The sequence below is a fragment of the Odontesthes bonariensis genome, chromosome 3, assembly GCF_027942865.1.
Source record: "Odontesthes bonariensis isolate fOdoBon6 chromosome 3, fOdoBon6.hap1, whole genome shotgun sequence".
Classification (NCBI taxonomy): Eukaryota; Metazoa; Chordata; class Actinopteri; order Atheriniformes; family Atherinopsidae; genus Odontesthes; species Odontesthes bonariensis.
This window is the reverse complement of record NC_134508.1, coordinates 23,700,516-23,718,730: the sequence shown is the minus strand read 5'-3', so window position 1 is coordinate 23,718,730 and position 18,215 is coordinate 23,700,516. Positions and strand designations below refer to the sequence as shown.

The window sequence follows — 18,215 nt, the reverse complement described above, 5'->3', positions numbered from 1 at the left end:
GCGGCAGCAGCTTGCGGCACATGCTCAGTTATCTACGCCCAGACAACTTTGAAGGCTTAGCTGTGGTTGCTGAGGTCATTGCACAGAGGGAAGGGAAGAAAAAAAAAGATAGAGCCAGTCCCTTCACAACACCGCCTCCATTTTGAATAGCCATGTAATAGAGGATTCGCATAGTTAGCGTGTGTGTGTATGTGTGTGAGAGTGTGTATGTGTGTGTGTGTGTGTGTGTATGTATCGCCCACTGCGCTGCGTAGTGTCAACAAGCCACATCCAAACATCCTTCGACATGGACGACCTGTTCAGTCCGCGCAGGTAACTTCAATAACTTACCGTGTGCATTTATGCAGCACTTAGTGCACTAGTTATCTCCCGTGTGTTTGCTGGTGCCCTGCAGCCTCACTTTTAGAGCCGTTTACATGAAATAGTCGGAGTGTCAGTGGTCACGAAGTTCGTGTGTGGCTAACTAGCTAGCCAAATAACAGCGTTCCGTTCATACTGCCTCGTTAGCAGCTAGCAGCTCCTGCTGGCAAAACGCCTCACAGGTCGCTGTAATGTTACTAACACTTATTTATTTACACACGGTTTAAATTGTGTTAGAAGATCGTCAAGTGTAGTTGGCACACACATTTAACGAATCTCCTGTTAATTATCCCTTGGGCTTGGCGTGAAATTGTATGGCTCGTTGCTAATGTATGTCAACATGTAGTGCATGCTAACCTTGATATTTATTAGTGGTAGCACTCTTTAGCTGAGGTTAACTACGTGAGGCGCGCATTCTGCAAACGTTACTGTCAACCCGTTGTGATCTCCGAAAGAGGCACACACTGTTCTCGTAATGGTGACCGTAAAAATTAGCAGCTCCTGCATGATTGATTGACAGTGTTTTGCGGCCGCTGTAGCGTCGGATTTCATTCATGTAATGCAAGGAACCGTCAGCTGAGATTGGCTCACGGAGTTGGAGGGGCGGGAGGTTGTTCCGCAGCTGAAATCAGTGCAGTCTGTGGGAGGGTAGCCGCTCTGACAAGTTACACAAACACATATTGATCTTACGTCTGTCTGCGGACTCCACAGCGTTAATTACACGTTAATTAGCTATGCTGCAGACACACTGTAACCACTCAGTTCAGCGTGTTTTTTGCTCCTCTTTACCTTTATATTGAAACCCTAATATGGCTAACGAATTTTCTTCTTTAAATAGATTTGACAGATTTGATGTCTGTTTCCTCAATTTTAGGAGCCTGAACAGCACACAGGGCGAGATAAGAGTGGGACCAAGTCATCAGGTACACTTTGATGCAACTTTTGTTTTATGTTATAAAAACTTTTATGATCGGTTGCACGAGAATGATACAAAATGTAGAAACTGATGAGGGTCTGATGGATCTCAAATCAGGGGTTTTCAAAGTCTCAGGAGACTTAGCCTCCCCCATCATAAAGTTTGGAGTTTCTAAAGTTTCTAAATCCTCGGATGCTTGAGGATGTGGTTTGGTCGTCTCATGCACACTTAACAAGCGACCTAAGATAAACACACATTGCTGTTTGACATATTTGTGCTACACTGAATGCATAAACAGTTACTTTTATGACTTGGAAACTCGGGGGGGGAACAGTTTAAAAACTCCCAGAATAGAACTTATGATGAGTTCATCCATTCACTGAGCCTCCACTGGGGAGACCCACCTTAGACTTTGAACCCCCCTCACCAATCTATAGCATCACTGGAATAAGACGAGTCTGAAATCAATGTAATCAATCAGTGAAATCAAACCACACCTCATTAATAATAGATGTTGTTCATAATCATTGTAACATATGAGACACTTACATGAACAAGCTCAAAAGCCTGCAGGAACCAGCCCAGATATTACTGGTGCAAGAGTGTTTAATTTAGCATCAAGGTTTAACTTAAGATGCATAATCTACACTGAAAGACAGGATTTGTGAGACAGCCTACAAAATGTGTTTCAGGATTAGGAAAAACGAGGATTGCTCGTTTATTACACCAACAATGACTCAAGTAAAATGTGTTTTTCTCAGTTGTCAGGGTGTTTTTGAAATGCTAATCAACCTTTTTCAGTGTCTCGCAAAGGAGTTGTGTTAAGACTGTTGGCTGCATGGTTGCTTAGGGTTGTTTGATGTGTTTTCTCTGCAGGCCAAACTCCCAGAGTTGCAGCCACGGCCTGCATCTGGTTCACAGACTCAAACAGAGAAGGAAGAGCTTATGTGGACGCCTGGAGTCAATGATTGTGACCTTCTCATGTACCTCAGAGCGGCCAGGTTAGTGTCTGCACTTAATAGATAATTAATGATACCTGTAAATTTTTTTAAAGGTGTAAAACTAAAACAATTTACATTGAAGAATAAATTAAAAAAAACTGTTTGATGCCGTTAATCATCCTCAAATGTCCTCATTTGAACAGTTTTCGGTCTTTGCAGTGCTGTTTTTGGTAAAAACATGTTGTCGCTGTACATACTCAATAAAAACAAGAGTAAAAGTGCTACAGAAGAGGAAGTACATGCAAAACATTGGTCTGGTCGTGGTGACGCCACTGCTGTCGAGCTGCTGTGTTAGCTGGCTGTACGACACGTGGAACATTTTAAATAAAACTTTCATCAGGTCAGATTTTAAAGCAGTTAAAAAAAACCACTAGCAACACAGATTTCATCCACGCCAGATTTAACTTTACAGATCTCCGTCCCAGCCAAAGTGTGGGCTGAGTTATTCTCTCTGGTTGTAAAGACAGATTCCTTTCTCAGCATTTATATCAGTTCAAAATGAGAATTCAATTATCTTGTTTGTCTTGCTCTTAAAGACATGCTATGCAACTTTTTCATGGTCATAATATTGCTTGGCAATCATCAGTTTGCTTGGCTGACCCGTTCCGATGAAAACGGTGACATTTCCATCTCCATCTGGTGGCCCTAGCCCGAAACAGCGCTTGCAACTTTGCCTGTGGCGCCGCATGCTTTGTTTAGCTATGGAAGTCTCGCGACACACGAGAGCCGAGAACTACTGCTTCACAGCAGGTCGTAAAGGGCTCTGAGCCGAGCCAGGTAGCCTGAGAGACACACCCCCTCTCCAACTCTCTGCCAGTGTCTTGAAAAATAAACCGTAAATTGCCTCTGGTGGGTTTACGACAGTCTGGCTAGACTGTCGCCTATTTTCTACGGCGCTCCCCCTACAGCTTTGGGGTGTGTATTGCATGGTAAACAAACCCCATATTACTGAGCCCTGCTTTAAGGTGCCTGGTATATGTCTGCTTTTGTTGTTTCTGAAATGTATCACAGTTTTAAGGGGACGGGGCATTGTCCCACCCCAGCTAACCATCGTCTTCTTAATGCTTTAATTGTACGATAACTGACGGCACTGGTTCTCTACTCTAGAATCCAGGTCCTGCATCATTAAACATTTCAGAATCGCACTGCAAATTCTATTCACGAAAGTCTCAAAAGGCTTCTTTGGTATTTATTGAATCTAATAACATGCGTATGTTTTCATTTTTAAGGAGCATGGCGGCGTTTGCGGGGATGTGTGACGGTGGATCCACCGAGGATGGATGCTTAGCAGCCTCCCGCGATGACACCACACTCAACGCTCTCAACATGGTGCGGAGCACAACTTAAATTGTGTCCTTATTTTGCAGTATTGTTAAGTTATAATGTTATAATAATGCAGAAGTACAAAAACTTGATCTTTTACTTTAGCTCCATGCAAGCCATTATGATGCAGCAAAAGCTCTCCAGCGTCTGGTGAAGAAGCCACTACCCAAGCTTATAGAAAAATGCTGGTCGGAGGACGATGTGGTGAGATTTTTGTTGTTACGCACTAAGCACGGAGACTCAGGGTAGGGTTGAAGAGTTCTTCCAAAGCGGCATAATAGTAAGTTTGCAAATAAATATGGAAGTGGATGTGAAAAGTTGTATTATATAATGACTGTTTCCATTATAGTTATTAATGCCTTTCCTGGGAATGCGTCAGTAGCTCAGCAGATGATAAGGATTGGCCAGTTTTCCATTTGACTGGCCACGACTGGTGACCAGTAGATCAGGATTAGGGAAATTAGATTTATTTTTGTTCACTCGTTTCTTTCTTGCATTGACGTTGACACAGACCACTGCCAGCTTGCCAACTTTTGTGGTTAAACTAAGCTGCTTTGGTCAGACCTCTCAAATGTCTCTCCTTCACTTGTCTCTTGACTTTCAGAGCAAAGATCAGTATGGAGTGCACGTTATTTGTTCTTTTTGATGGATGAGGTCCAGTATTCCTGTGCCGCTTTTCTCTAAATTGTTCTGCTTATTTAAGTACAACTAAACACCTAAAAAGTCCAAGAGAAAGCTAATTAGCATAAGAACTAAATAGACCCATCAGATCAGTTTATATTTAATAATTGTGTCAAAATGATGAAAGATTTTTCATAATCACTGTCACCTAATTTTATTTGATGGTTGAACAGAAACGCTTCATCAAAGGCCTGAGACAGTACGGGAAGAATTTCTTTCGCATTCGTAAAGACTTCCTGCCCAGCAAAAAGACTGTAAGTGCATGTTTAGTTTAGGATGAAAGTCATTGCTGTCGTATTCGTGATCAGCGCTCTCGGAAATAAAGTTGATTCAAAAAATCTACGCCCTTGTCATCAGGGAGAGCTGATCACTTTCTATTACCACTGGAAGAAAACTCCAGAGGCCGCAGGAACAAGAGCTTATCGACAGCAGCGCCGGCAGCCGTCCTCTCGCAAAGCAAAGACTCGATCTGCGCCAGCTCCCGACAACGCAACATCTCGAAATTACTCAGGTGAGCTCCTCTTGATGTTTCTCAGAAATACTGTGCTGTCTCTGTCGATTGGACGAAAAGTTGTTAGATCCAGAGACGCGGTGGTTCTGATGTGTAAGCTGGCTTTTTTTCTCCGCAGTGGATGCAAGTTCTGCCAGTGAGGATGACCTTGACAGTGAGGACAGTGAACAGGAAATAAAGAGCTGCGGCCACTGTGGTACAACTAGTGAGTTTTAGCTTTGAACCTGATATCGGCGTGAAAAAAGGGCTCCAAAGGGTTTTGGAAACTCGTACCTAAAACCTTTGCTCCTTGTAACCTTGAAATAGGTTCCAAGGATTGGCACCAGGCTGGGAGAGACAACCGTTTGTTGTGCACGGCCTGTCGCACATATGAGAACAAACACGGATGTCTGACGCCGGCTCCTAAGTCTGCAAGCGCTTCGTTCATGTTCAAACCCGTTAAAGCGGAAGAAGAGATGAACAGCAAGCATGGCATGAGGACTCGACGGAGCAGAGCACCTGTAAGCCCGAGGCTGGAACATGAATAATGTTTATTCATAGGAAAAAAAAAATGACACGTGCGGATACAATTTCACTGTTAAATAGATGCAAGATAAAGAAAAACCTATTTGAAAACACGTCGTCGCTGTTTAGTGTTTTAACATTATTTGCTGGTGACTTATTTTTACAGCAGTTGTCATCTTTAAGAAGTGGCCACAGGAGGCTCACAGGATCCCCAACCAGGGAGGATCAGCAGTCTAATACCCATCCCTCTCTAAGTGGAGCAATCTCTAGTTCCCTGAGATCATCTTCTGCAGATAATAGGAACGACTCCACAAAGAAAACAAACAAGGTAAACAGCAAATAGGCACGGTTGAGGAATGACCTAATTTATAAATGCTTTGAAAGCCTCACAAATGCTGTCACTGCTGGGTGTACAATGTTGCTTCTTCCACAGCTTTGTATGTATGGAGTCAGCTACTGTGTTTTTTGTGGAAAGAGGTTATAAGTCGGCCTTATAAGTTGTTGTGTAACTTATAGGTGTTTCACCTCTTTAAACTCTGCTGCCGTTCCTTAATTCGTTGATAAAGATTTCTGTTATTATCCTCATGTTTTGTTGATACTTAACACCGGTGTGTAATTATGCTCTTTCTGCAGAAAATAAAAGAGGAGGTGACGATGCCAAAGACAACAAAACGTGTACGGGAAAGTCCTGCTCTGGAGCCAGACGAGCCTGAAAAAATGACGCCTAAAAGGCCCAAAACACAGGTGAGAGAACAGCCACACGAGTACATTTTTTACGCAAACAGATGTGACGTTTATTTTTTTTTAATGTTGATTTTAGGAGTCCAATTTTTTTTTTTTAGAGCTCATCAAATGCTACTCTGGTTTTTTGTATAACAACGATGTCGGTATTTAAGGCTTGACAACCTAAAACAGGTTTGTTCATTCTTCTAGGACTCGCAGGGCTCCCGCTCAGAGGCTGAGGCAGAGGAGGAAAGCTCTTCAGAAAGCCGCAGCGCTCAGGACGATACCAGTGACACCAAAGACATTGATCAGGACAACCGGAGCTCCTCTCCTAGCATTTCCAGCCCTCAGCAGGGCAACGAGAGTGACTCCGACTCCTCTGCTCAGCCCAATGGGATCCCATCCGAGCCTGCTGCCCCTGCTGCTGTGTTGGCTAACACACCAGTCCTACAGGCCCTCCCCTCTCAGGTTCCCCCCATCGCTCCTCAGCCACCGCAAAGCATGCCCTCAGCTGATCCAGCTCAGAGCCCCCCTCCACCCTCTCCAGACCCCCCTCAGCCTGCTGCTGGTCAAACAGCTGCCATAGTAGGGGTGAGCAGCCGAGTGCAGCCTGTGTCTCACTCTCTGTCTGGCCCGCGGCCTCTACCGTCAACACTGGGTCAGGACGCTCCTCTTTCTCCAGCATTTCACATCCCACCTGCTCTCAACTCTGCACAGCCACATGGCCCGTCACTTCAGACCCCCCAGCGTCCCCCACCCTTCTTTAAGGAGGCGCAACACCCCCAGCCTCCCCAGATCAAGCCTCCTCCCACCACCCCTATTCCACCTTCACACAAACAGCTGCCACACCAGTCTACTGCACCTTTCCCTCAGATGCCCTCTAATCTCCCACCTCCTCCTGCTCTAAAGCCCCTCAATTCTCTGCCCAACCAGCATCCTCCGGGTGCCCCTCCTCCTCCTCTGCAGCTCATGCCGCATCCTCTGCCAGCACATTTAATTCCAACCCAACTTCCTGTGATCTCTCAGGCGCAAACTCAGTCTGGAAAGAGCCTGACTTCTTCCCACCCACCAGCTGTAGCCTCACACACTCTCACCTCTGTCACATCCTCTTCAGCTGGCCCCGTCCCAAGCCTTCAGCCATCATTCCCACCCCTTCCTGTCAGACAGCCGGCGAATGCCACTGCAGGAGGATCACAAATTCAGATTAAAGAAGAGCCGCTGGATGAGATAGAGGAGCCCGAGAGCCCGTCATCTCCAGCCCGGAGTCCCTCACCAGAGCCCACTGTTGTCAACATGGCAAGCCATGCCAGCCAGTCTGCACGGTATGTTTAAAGCCACTGTTATGTAAAATATAACAAGAATCCATATAAAAAATTTTTTTCTATCATTTGTTGAGAAAAGCAACAACTGAGTTTTTAAAAAGATGAAAGCACGCAGATTCATTTTTTCACAATTGGCTTCAAACAGAAAGTAAAGATGTAGTTACCACTGATAGATATGAAATAACTGTATTTGGGAGTATCTTCAACGTCTGTGTGTCATAATGTTTCACATATTTTAACTGTATGATTTTGTATAAAGGAGGTTGATGGCCCATGCTCATAAATCTTACTCATTTCAGGTTTATCAAACACTTGGATCGTGGCTACAATTCATGTGCAAGGACGGACTTTTTCTTCACACCGCTGTCGTCGTCCAAACTGGCCAAGAAAAGGGAGGAGGCTGTGGAAAGGTCCAGGAGAGACGCTGAGCTCAGCGCTCGGCAAGAACGTGAAAGGGAGAAAGACAGAGAAAGGGAGAGAGAAAGAGAGTTGGATAGAAACGCTGTGAGTGAAATATTCACTTTGTTTGATATGTGTGTTAAACGTCTTTCACGCAAACATCTTTCAGTTATCTCACGCTCTGTGTTTGCTTCTAGAGAGCTTCCAGTTCCTCCCATGATTGTCGCATAAGCGAGGTGCAAATGGCAGCTCATGGCCACGGACGCCACTCCTTCGAGCAGCCGCCCACCACCGTAGCAGCCGTGCCGCCCTACATTGGCCCAGATGCATCGGCCCTGCGCACCCTGAGTGACTTTGCGCGACCTCATGTTATGTCCCCCAACAACCGCAGCCATCCATTCTTTGTGTCCCTGAGCCCTGGCGACCCCCTGCTCGCCTACCACATGCCTGGCCTGTACAGCGCTGAGCCCAGCCTCAGAGAGCGCGAGCTGAGGAACCTCAGAGAGCGAGAGCTCCGCGAGAGGATGAAGCCTGGCTACGAGGTCAAACCTCCAGACATGGAAACCTTGCACCCCTCAGCCAACCCTATGGAGCACTTTGCCAGACACGGGGCACTGGGTCTTCCTCATATACCTGGGCCTCCTCACCCTTTTGCTCACTTCCATCCTGGGCTGAACCATATGGAGCGGGAGAGGATGGTGCTGACTGGGCCTCAGCTACGCTCGGAACTGAGTTACGCGGAGAGACTCACCGCAGAGCGGCTTCACGCTGAGAGGATGGCTTCTGTGGCGACCGATCCCGCTGCCCGGCTACAGATGCTCAACGTGACGCCACATCATCACCAACACTCTCACATTCACTCCCACCTCCACCTGCACCAACAGGACCCCCTCGGTCAAGGTGAAGCTAACTGATCAGTGATTCACCGGGAGGATCGAAAATGATTAAATGTCACATTTACTTCATGTCTCATTTCCTCACACAGGTTCAGGGCCACACCCTTTAGTGGATCCCATGGCAACGGGACCTCGTTTGGCCCGATTCCCCTTCCCCGGTGGCCCAATTCCTAATCCTTTACTCAACGATCTTCCACACGATCATGAGCTGCTGCGCCACCCACTGTTCGGTTTGTAATCTCAACTCTAACTACAGCTTGACTCCTGTGCGCACAAGCCGGTTCAACCCGCTCTGTTCTACCTTTGGGGTTTCCACAGGAGCTGCGTATCCACGAGAGCTGCAGGGTCCGATCCCTCAGATGTCGGCCTCACATCAGCTCCAGGCAATGCATGCTCAGTCTGCAGAGCTGCAGAGGATGGCAATGGAGCAGCAGTGGCTTCATGGGCATCACATGCATGGAGGCCCCCTACCCAGTCAGGAAGATTACTACAGGTGAGCTCTTTTAATGTTTTGTGAGTCACAGTTTTTGTATTTATTTATTTAGTGTTTTAAGGGAGGTTGCCGTCTCCTAATTTGTGTTGGCATCTTAAATGCCATGTATTTTCATAAGAGCTTGAATAAGGGCGACTGAACTTCAAACCCAGGAAAACCCTCACACAGTGTCTGGTTCACACGAAGGACATAAACACCCAAACAAAAACTGAGAGGTGTCGCGTATGCAGTGCAGTGAGGAGCAGAGAGACCAAACAACAGCTGTACAAGCGCATGGCACAACATAGGAGAGCCACCTCTTTAGGTCAAGACTCAGCAGTGCACCTACATCTTATGGAAAAGGGACACTCTTTTGAGGATAGTAATGTTCACATTCTGGACAGAGAATACATATGGTTTGAGTATGGAGTCAAGGAAGCCATCAATGTTAAACATGACAAGATGGAAATAACATCTTTAAACACAGGAGGAGTTCTCGGGTATCACCTTCCACCTCCCAGTACCTACACTGTAGCGTCGTCTCTCCTCCCCAGGCAGTTTCTCAACCATTAACACCTTGGTTCCTGTGACCAAACTCGCCCTTTCAGGCACATGTGACTCTAACAACCTTCTCTGCTTCTTAGCTAAGCATCATAGCTTACCCAATACCATCTAGTTCAGAACTATAGAAGCCTTTTGGATGAGATGTGAAACGTCTTCAAGATCCAAGTAGAAGTCCAGTTATTCTTATTCAAGCTCTTGTGATTTGCCATGACCTGGATGATCATGGATCACAATGAACTTCCATGTATTTTGCACACACCTCAAGTTGAGAATCAAAAGACTTATTAAAACTGCTTTTACACGCATGTCAAAGCAGCTGCACTGCCCCCTCTGAAATGAAATGAAGGTTAATGTAACTGTTGAGCCTGCAGGCCTTCTCCTTTGCTTCGGCCGCACCGCAATGGAGCCAAAATGTGAAGTCAAACTCGTGTTAAACTCGGTAAAATATGCTGTGCAAAGTCTTCACTCACCTTTGTGTTTGTCTTTTAAGCCGTCTGAAGAAAGAAGGTGACAAGCCATCTTGAGGTGGTGCATGCTCTGAAATCCTACTCTAAGAATCAATACTGTGTACTTTTGAAAGTGTAAGAGAATATTTTGTGTGTCTTTTAATTTTTTTCCGTTTGTTTGTGCTAATATATTTTAGAAAAAATTTTGTGGATCCTTGTGCGGCACTTCATGAAACTGTCAGAGATTTTCCTATTGCTGAAGAATTTACACTAATTTTACTGTCAACGCGATGAACACTCGCCTGCAGATGCGACGGCTTTTCTCTAACCAACTCTTTAACTGTTTCATATGCAGTCGTGTACTTTTGCAAAGAGGATGTGGAAACAAAAGGACTTTGGTGTTAACTTTAAATATCCTAATAATGATTTTTAAAAAGATTTTCTTGTACAGAATGACATTTAAACCAGTGTGTGGATGATCGTTATGACCTAGCATGACTCACCCTTCAGTTTTCACAGAACTATAGTAGCAAGCTCCATCGTGGCGTTAGGCTTTGAAAGCATAATAGAGGTTGGATCTATCCCTATGTCTGCTAAATATTTGTTTAAATTCTAAAATTTTATATATCAAGATATCTTTTGACAGTATAACCGAAGCTTTTACTCCTTCGTTTTTGAGACTGTAAATATTATATGTTCACAATATTCTATATGAATGAGTACTATTGATATATCTGTAGATGTGAACATTTGACTCTTGATTCAGCACGAGACCAGTAAATAATCAACTAAAAACACTATATAGTAGTAGGGGGTGTGATAAGGATTTGGACCTTGATCTGCCTCGACTGATGGAGAGTTTCATTAAATAAATAAAAAAGTGTATTACCTTGTTTCGGGGGAGAATGACCTAATTGGAAGTGAAACTTAATTGTTTTAATGGAGTTTTAAAAAGAACTGCCTAAATTCAGTATTTATGTGATATGATATCAAACTGTATCCACAGCATATTTATTTCAATAAATATTTCTGCTTTACTCCTCGTTCTCTTAATTTTCGCAAAGAAAAATGTGGACTGAATTATCAGATAATCCCACATTCAGAAAGTCCACGAGCCTAAAAACAATCGTACGTTGGAATCACTGTCATAACATTTTTAAACTACAGAGCATTGCAGCATTAAGTAAAAAAAAAAAAAAAAAAAAACATTTAAAAACTATTATGTTACATTTCTAGCTTTCTTTACATAGAAAATAACTATTGAGAATACACACAGTTGGTTATGGAAATGCTATGCAGTTACATAAGGACTGCCAGCTTTAATTTGAGGATATTATGAATCAACAGCTTTTTAATATGTAAAAACCTTGTTTTCTCTGAGGCTCAGATGATCTTATACAAATGACTGTTTCATGGACAGATGTGAACTATTCCTCCACGACCTTTTCCATCAATTAAGCAGGTAAAAGGTTTGGAGTTAATTACAACGGTGATATTTCCACGTGGAAGCTGTGGCCTGGCTACACGCGATCAAAAGACCCGTTAACTCGTGTGAGTTAATGGGTCGTCTTCAGGCTGCCCGAAACAAAACGCATCCATGACTTTACCGGAGTGCTCTGGTAGGGCTCGCGGTGAAGAGCAAAGCACTCGCAAGCCTCAACCAAGAAAAAAAAACAAAAACAGATTGGACGAGAGTATTAACCGGAGCAGCTTTGGAACAACATTCTTCTGGAGCAGCGCGTTGAAAGTAATATCAACACGGATCAGAATGACTTTATGAAAATGTTAATAATCGCATTACGCTACATCAAACTACAGGTGGAAGTAGCAAAAACTGTAGGCAGTGAAGGCTTGGCAAAGTGCCACAAAGAAGGAAACTGACTCATTGTTTAGACTGAAGGTAAATATCAAATATGAACATTTAATTGATTCATCCAATTACATTCAGGAGCTGTCATTCTGAAAACTTTCTACACATTTCAGCTGAGAGTCTGCCCGTCTTCAGTATGACCGTGATTTAAATATGCTGTCACGGTGTCAGAGAACCAAGTATTTCTGGGCATAACTGTATTGTGGAGATGTGTTATTTTGTGTGCGCTCATTAAAACAGAGAGAAGTCACATATTCGTGGTTTTATTGCATTACATCAGTTCAAATGAAAAACAATTTTTAAAACCAGTCATGTCTAAGGAAAAGTGCTGTGACAACGATCATCATTTGCTTGATGTTCACACGTTGAACAATCATTCCAGCAGCAGCAGGCTTTTGAGACAACAAGAACAAATGAAAAAGTCCCATTTTTACATTTTGTATGTGGAACAAGCTGCTCTCGAGAAAATTCTTAGCTTAAAACCAGTTTCACTGCAGAACGTTCCAGTCTTACTGCAGACCATTTGCTGGTGTACAGCATTTTAAACCAGGGGCTCTCAGTCAGAGAGCTTGAAGTCCTGACACAAATCCAAGCGGTCGTGCATGGATTACTGCATTTGGAAGCAAGACCAAAAAAAAAAAAAAAAAAAAAAAGCATCTACTTCTAAATGATTTTTCAGGCTAATCTTTCTAATCTGTGCTCTAATCGTACATTTTCTTTGACCACCGCGTAGTCTGTTTTAAAAACAACAGCCTGCTCTTTTACCCCTGTCCTCTTGTGGAAGCCATTCAAACAGAAAAAAGTCTTCAGCAAAAAAGAAATATGAACCGCAGACTCGGTCAAAGCTTTTGTAAGGCACATTCCTGTTGGGGACAGAAATCCTAAGCATCTAATAAACCCTCGCTTCTACTGTAGTCTTTTAAAGAACAATTTAGCTTCTTTTACTTTGATATTTAGCTTGCAAATGTCAGTCAAACAGGAGTGTTTGGTGCATCTGTGAGTATTTATAGGATGCGTCCCAAACAGACTTTAGTGGAATGAAGGAACACGTGACTTTTTCATTTGTTATTCATCCGGATTGGATTGGATCAGTGAAGCTCTATGGCACGGAGACATTCAACACAACAGACATTTCAGAAAATTCCAATCTACATGTCATCTAGTTTCAGGCTCAAGGGAATATGTATACCGTACACAGTATGTATAGTGGATATATTTCTTTGGATGGACCCACATGAAAATGTTTGGAAATGACTTTTTTTTTGTGTGTGTGTAAATGTCAGAGGTCATCTGGAGGGCGATTCTTCTTCTTCACATACTGCCGCAGGTACTGGATGGCCGATAGAGCGCTCACATTCGCTAATAGAGCTGAAAAGTCATTCCATAAAGGTTAGTTTGAATTAGGTATCAGGTCGACAGATTTGACCTTTTGCTCTTGTGCAAGTCACGCTAATTCTTTCTCACGTTTCATGCCAACATTACAGTATGCTGTTCTATAAATTGCGATTTGAATGAGCAAATTCCCATTTTCACGCTAATCTGCAGCAGTAAAACAGCACTCTTGGCTTTCCTGCTGTCACACGCACTGAGCACATCAAGGTTATTAATGTAAAAGGAAGAGATCATAAGTTGGTGTGATGAAAATAAAAGAATGTTACTGTACTCCTTTTATCAACAAGATCAAGAGAAAAAAAGAAAAACACGGCATTTTACTAGCTAGATGTTTTCAGGATTTTAATGTTGTATTCTAGACTAAATGTTGTCAAATTGTCAGAGTGATTTAAGAGAAGATTCATACCTGCTTTCCAGGCATCAGCGGCCTCTGGGTCAGACGATGTCAGCACCCAAGAAGCAAAAGCAATACAGACTAAGCACATATCTGACTGCTTCACTGTGGAGAAGATGCCCTCTTGTTCTGAAAGAGACAAAAACATGGACAAAAGATTATCTTTCATTCTACTAAGTTGGAGGGCTGTCAAATATGAATGAAAACAATGGTTTACAAGTCATTTAAACGTTGTATTTAACTGAACATTTTCCAAACGCGACTAATGCAGCTACTTAGAAATGTCCTGTTTTATAAAAATAATCTCTGGTCAGTTTGAATATGATGACAAACAATACATTGCTAAAAAAGTCAGGGTTTATTTTTCTGTTTCGCAACTCATTTTGATAGTGAAACATGTTTCCGTCCTTGGCTTGATGTAAGATTTCAGCTCTTTTTTTCATATTCTCTGATTCATGGTGTTTTCGGGGGATCTGGAGAGCAGACGGGTCAGTGTAGCCGGCGGTCTCTGTGGAGCCGTGTTGTCAGAATACGTGCAGGACGGGGTTGGATTTCTTGCTGAAATGAACTCGACCTCATCTGAAAAACACTTTGTCTGGATGGCAGCAGATGTTTCACCAGAGTCTTTATTTTTTAAAATCAAGCAACCTTTTTAAAACACATTTTGTAAAAAGTAAGAAAAGCTTTTCAATTTTCCATTTTGTTTCTTTACTATTCTCAAAGTGATTCTATCATTGCAAAATAGTATTTATTTATCTATTCTTTAAATGGGCTGTACATTTCAGCTTTGTTTTTTTTTTCTCCTCATGTGGTCAAAGCACATACTCACTTGGTGTTTGAATAGTTTCCAAAATCCTCTGCTGGTGTTGTAGCTCTCTGTACACCTGAGAATAAGCCGTGCAGACTCTTCCTTCACTGAGCACAGCTACTTTAGGGGCCTCTCTCCTAATCTGGATCTCCTCAGTCTCAGCTGGGAACATCTGGGCACCGGACCCTCTGCACCAGATGCTGCCTTTGTCACGGAAGCGTATCTTCCAGAACGACGGCAAACTTTTCCAACTGCGAGATCCACCCACAGCTGCTGCTGAGGATCTATGTGGACCGGCGTGGATAAAAGAATGAGACACGACTCTAATTGGAGAGATTTCATCCACTTCTTCACAGTTTGCACTCAAAACGTAGTTCTGTGTTGGGAATGTGAGCTCTCTGACAGTAGGATGAGAGCAGGAGAAAATAGGGATGGGCTTCCCTATACTGCGTTGGAGAGAAGAGGACGATGCGTCTTCCTTAAGCGTACAGAGATTGAAGTCAAAGACAGGAGCCACTGAGATGTCCTCTGGATCATAGACAGTAAAAAAACGTGATTCAGTGGTTGCTTTATCCTGTGTGAAAAAGTATTCAAACATCTCCGGGAAGGATATTCGGTAGTAATCTGGATCTAGTAAGTCTGTGTTGGAAAAAGATGCCGAAATGAGTGTTTGCAGGCTGCTGCTTTCTATAAGATCAGTTTTTACATCCAGAAGCAGGTGGCTGCTGAGAGTCAAACTGCCGCCATCATTACCAGGTAAAGTCGGCAAAAATGTGTTGAAATCCCGCACATTGTACATACTGGTGCTTTTTGTCATCCTTCTCGGCCACAAGGCCAAAGTCTGGTTCTCCTGACTGTCCAAATATTGTCCCACAAAGTCTTCAAGAGGCACAGGTGTGTCCCTTCCTTCTGAGCTTGTGGAGTCATCCTCATGTGATAAGAAAGAGGTGTCGTTTTGTTCTTTTTTACTGAGACCTTCGGGGCTGGGGTTCCTACTGTTGCTAACAAACTGCCAGTATTCTTCCTCCAAATCCGAATTGGAAAACTCGCAACTCGAGAGATCCGGCTTGGACTCATCAGTCTGTGTGAAGTAGTCCGAGTCTGCAGTGTCAGAAGTGTCCATTAGGCCGCTGTCGGACAAGTTGTACTCCACAGGGCCAGTAAGGGGGTCGTGCTTTGTTGGAAGGGCGTCTGCATCTGGCGTCACTGTTTCTTGCATTGGTTTAAGTGGTGAGCTTCTACCCATCTTGAGCTGCAAAATGTCATTTATTGTCATTTTTTCCATTTCATCCCAAAAAGCAGAAATGGCATAAACGGGTCGGGCATGGCCAGCAGCTTTTGCATATGTTTCTGGGCTGTCAGCCACACGGCAAAGTGCCACAGTCAAATCAGGAACAGGGAGAGGGGCAAGCTGGTCTCCCTGAGAGCAAGCAGATGCTGAAAGATTAATTGGAAGTGTTTGGGCTCCAGGTGTTTCTGAGTCTGTGTCATTTTTGCATGTGGAGTCGTCATCTGGTATTTCTGTGGCTCCTTGGCCAGCAGATGGAAGTGTGATGGAGGGCCCAGCACTGGTGCTTTTGTGACCTTCACAGTTTGTATCTGCTACATCGCTGGAAGGAGGGTTTCCACAAGGATGCATCTGTCTCTCCTGTGCTGGGTCAGTGTCTGTGTTCCCAGTCAGACTGGACTCATGGCTGTCACATGGCAGAGATAATGAGCATTGCAAGCGTGGGTTTTCACTGAGATGGTCTTGAAGAGGGTGCTGAAGTTCCTCCATTGATTCAGAGGCTGACAAATAGGTCTCAGAGTCATCACTGTGAATGGAGAAGATCTCAGCACTGTCTTCAAACTTGTCACACTGCTGAAACTCCAGCTGTGAGGGTGTAAATGTCCGTTGTGGTGTGGATGCCGAACTGTCTGACTCACATGTTTGACATTTTTCGTCGATCAGTGCTTCAGTGAAGTTTTCTTTGAGTGACTGAGGGATTGCCAGGTTTTCTGCCAAATTTGAAACGACCTGAGCAACATTTATTTCATCACTTGGATGTCCTGATTTGTCAGTCTGGTTTGATAGTGCATCTCTCTCTTCCTCGGATTCACGCCTATCATTCTTCTCTACCCCCTCTTCAGGGGAGCTCTCCTGCTCGAGGCCGCACGTACGACTTCCCTCACAAAGTTTTTTTTGTTTGCGTTTTTTTTTCAAAGAGGCAGAATGCCCTCGCTGTTGTCTGGGATTATCATTCACTGTCACAAACCAGCGCTCCTTTTCCGGTCTTACAGCACTCGCAGCTCTCTCTGTGTTGTCTGGCTCAGTCCCACTCTGTGCTGCTTGGTAACAGGAAAGTGGGTCAGGTTCTTTGGTGGATTTGAGGTCACTTTCTGTTTGCAGATCTCCTTTTTCTGTCTGCTGATCTCCTTTTTCTGTCTGCTCTTTTGTCTCTTCTGAATCCTGAACATTTAGTGGGTCAGTTTGCAGTGTTTTTGCACTGCTATCACCCATCTCCTCTGTGCCGATGGCATTTTCTCCAGGATTGCTGACACGCATTTCTAACTGTTTCACACTTGTTGCCGAATCATCCACTGTTTCTCTAATTCCACTTGGGTTAAGCTGCTCTGGTAGCCTTGCACAACCACTGCAGCTCTGTTCTGCAGTGTTGCTGTCAGCATCGGAGCTCCTCCGGGTCTCCTGTTGGTCTTTGCTGAAGACTGAACTTGAGTTTCCTGAATCCTCTGAATCACTGAGGCTGGAGTCATCGGGGTAGGCGAGCGACGGCTGCAGCAGACTGCAGTCCTCGCTTTCATCACAGAAGCTGCTCCAGTCATACTCCGCAATGTGAATGCTGTGATCCAAATCATCCATTCTGACACCTCACATGCTCTTCAGTCTAATAAAGGAAGAGAGTATACTTAGTTTGTGGTAGGTTGGCATAAGACAAATACCCTAAATAGCTTCCTACAATGGGAATCAGTCCACCCTTGGTATCCTAGGTGGGTTATATTTGTTACACCGACACATTAGAGCTAAATTTAGAGCATGTGCCATTCTCTGAAGCTTAACATCAGCTATCACCTGCCACCCAGAAACAGTTGCACAGACCTATAACTGTTCAAAAGTTGAGCGACCCCAGAGCAACAAAGCAATGGCAGAGCACTGTGGTCAAGAGCAAGACCTCAACCCCCTCCCAGCCCTGCTTGTAGAAAGCAGGTCACATGATCTGATGTGAAAAAAATAAAAATAAATCAGCTGTCCCATGTTCAACATATCAGCTTAACAAACATACCCACCAGGTTGTTTTGCTTTGTAAAAATAGTGAAGCTACAGGAATTCCATTGGTGAAAGACAACATACTACAGTTGATGTTTTCTTTTGGATCGCCACGAAACATATTCATAAAAATAAACAGGCTGATGAAACTCTCATGTGAAAGTCAATAAAGGTCTTCGTTATCTAACATAATTTAAACCCGACATGAAGTACTATTAACAGCACAAACAGTTTTTGTAACGTGTTCCAGTCCTAAAGGAGAGCCTACCTGCTGCAGAGGGACAAATCCTGCAGTTTGAAGGTGTCTGTACAGTTTTCTTGTGGGGATATTTCAGCTATGATGTCCATCTGTCCTTGTATATGTCAGA

General features: G+C 43.9%; 2 protein-coding genes across 2 annotated transcripts; one reads left to right on the top strand and one right to left on the bottom strand.

Annotated features, from left to right (window-relative positions):
* The first annotated feature begins 93 nt into the window (after positions 1-93).
* Positions 94-11,155, top strand: rereb (arginine-glutamic acid dipeptide (RE) repeats b). The gene is made up of 18 exons (XM_075461143.1): positions 94-312; positions 1,235-1,283; positions 2,153-2,277; positions 3,507-3,606; positions 3,706-3,804; positions 4,455-4,535; positions 4,639-4,792; positions 4,911-4,997; positions 5,099-5,292; positions 5,463-5,624; positions 5,930-6,040; positions 6,230-7,341; positions 7,641-7,845; positions 7,938-8,640; positions 8,726-8,866; positions 8,955-9,129; positions 10,163-10,197; positions 10,316-11,155. Exons 1-17 carry the CDS (start codon positions 230-232, stop codon positions 10,194-10,196), a joined length of 3,615 nt encoding a protein of 1,204 aa, XP_075317258.1. The 5' UTR covers positions 94-229; the 3' UTR covers position 10,197; positions 10,316-11,155.
* Positions 11,156-12,018: 863 nt separating this feature from the next.
* perm1b (PPARGC1 and ESRR induced regulator, muscle 1b) lies at positions 12,019-18,215 on the bottom strand. Its single transcript, XM_075461149.1, has 4 exons — positions 18,116-18,215; positions 14,604-17,467; positions 13,787-13,903; positions 12,019-13,356 (listed from the first exon to the last, which is right to left on the bottom strand). The coding sequence occupies exons 2-4, from the start codon at positions 17,440-17,442 to the stop codon at positions 13,268-13,270; spliced, it is 3,045 nt and encodes a 1,014-aa protein (XP_075317264.1). The 5' UTR covers positions 17,443-17,467; positions 18,116-18,215; the 3' UTR covers positions 12,019-13,267.

Excerpts from the sequence above, each read along its gene's own strand:
- rereb (XM_075461143.1), top strand. The coding sequence starts at position 230 with ATGTATCGCCCACTGCGCTGCGTAGTGTCAACAAGCCACATCCAAACA. Across the intron at positions 1,284-2,152 it reads GAGTGGGACCAAGTCATCAG|GCCAAACTCCCAGAGTTGCA; the intron begins GTACACTTTGAT and ends TTTTCTCTGCAG. Across the intron at positions 5,293-5,462 it reads CTCGACGGAGCAGAGCACCT|CAGTTGTCATCTTTAAGAAG; the intron begins GTAAGCCCGAGG and ends TTATTTTTACAG.
- perm1b (XM_075461149.1), bottom strand. The coding sequence starts at position 17,442 with ATGGATGATTTGGATCACAGCATTCACATTGCGGAGTATGACTGGAGC. Across the intron at positions 13,904-14,603 it reads GGAAACTATTCAAACACCAA|AACAAGAGGGCATCTTCTCC; the intron begins GTGAGTATGTGC and ends TGTCTCTTTCAG. Across the intron at positions 13,357-13,786 it reads CGCTGATGCCTGGAAAGCAG|CTCTATTAGCGAATGTGAGC; the intron begins GTATGAATCTTC and ends ATGACTTTTCAG.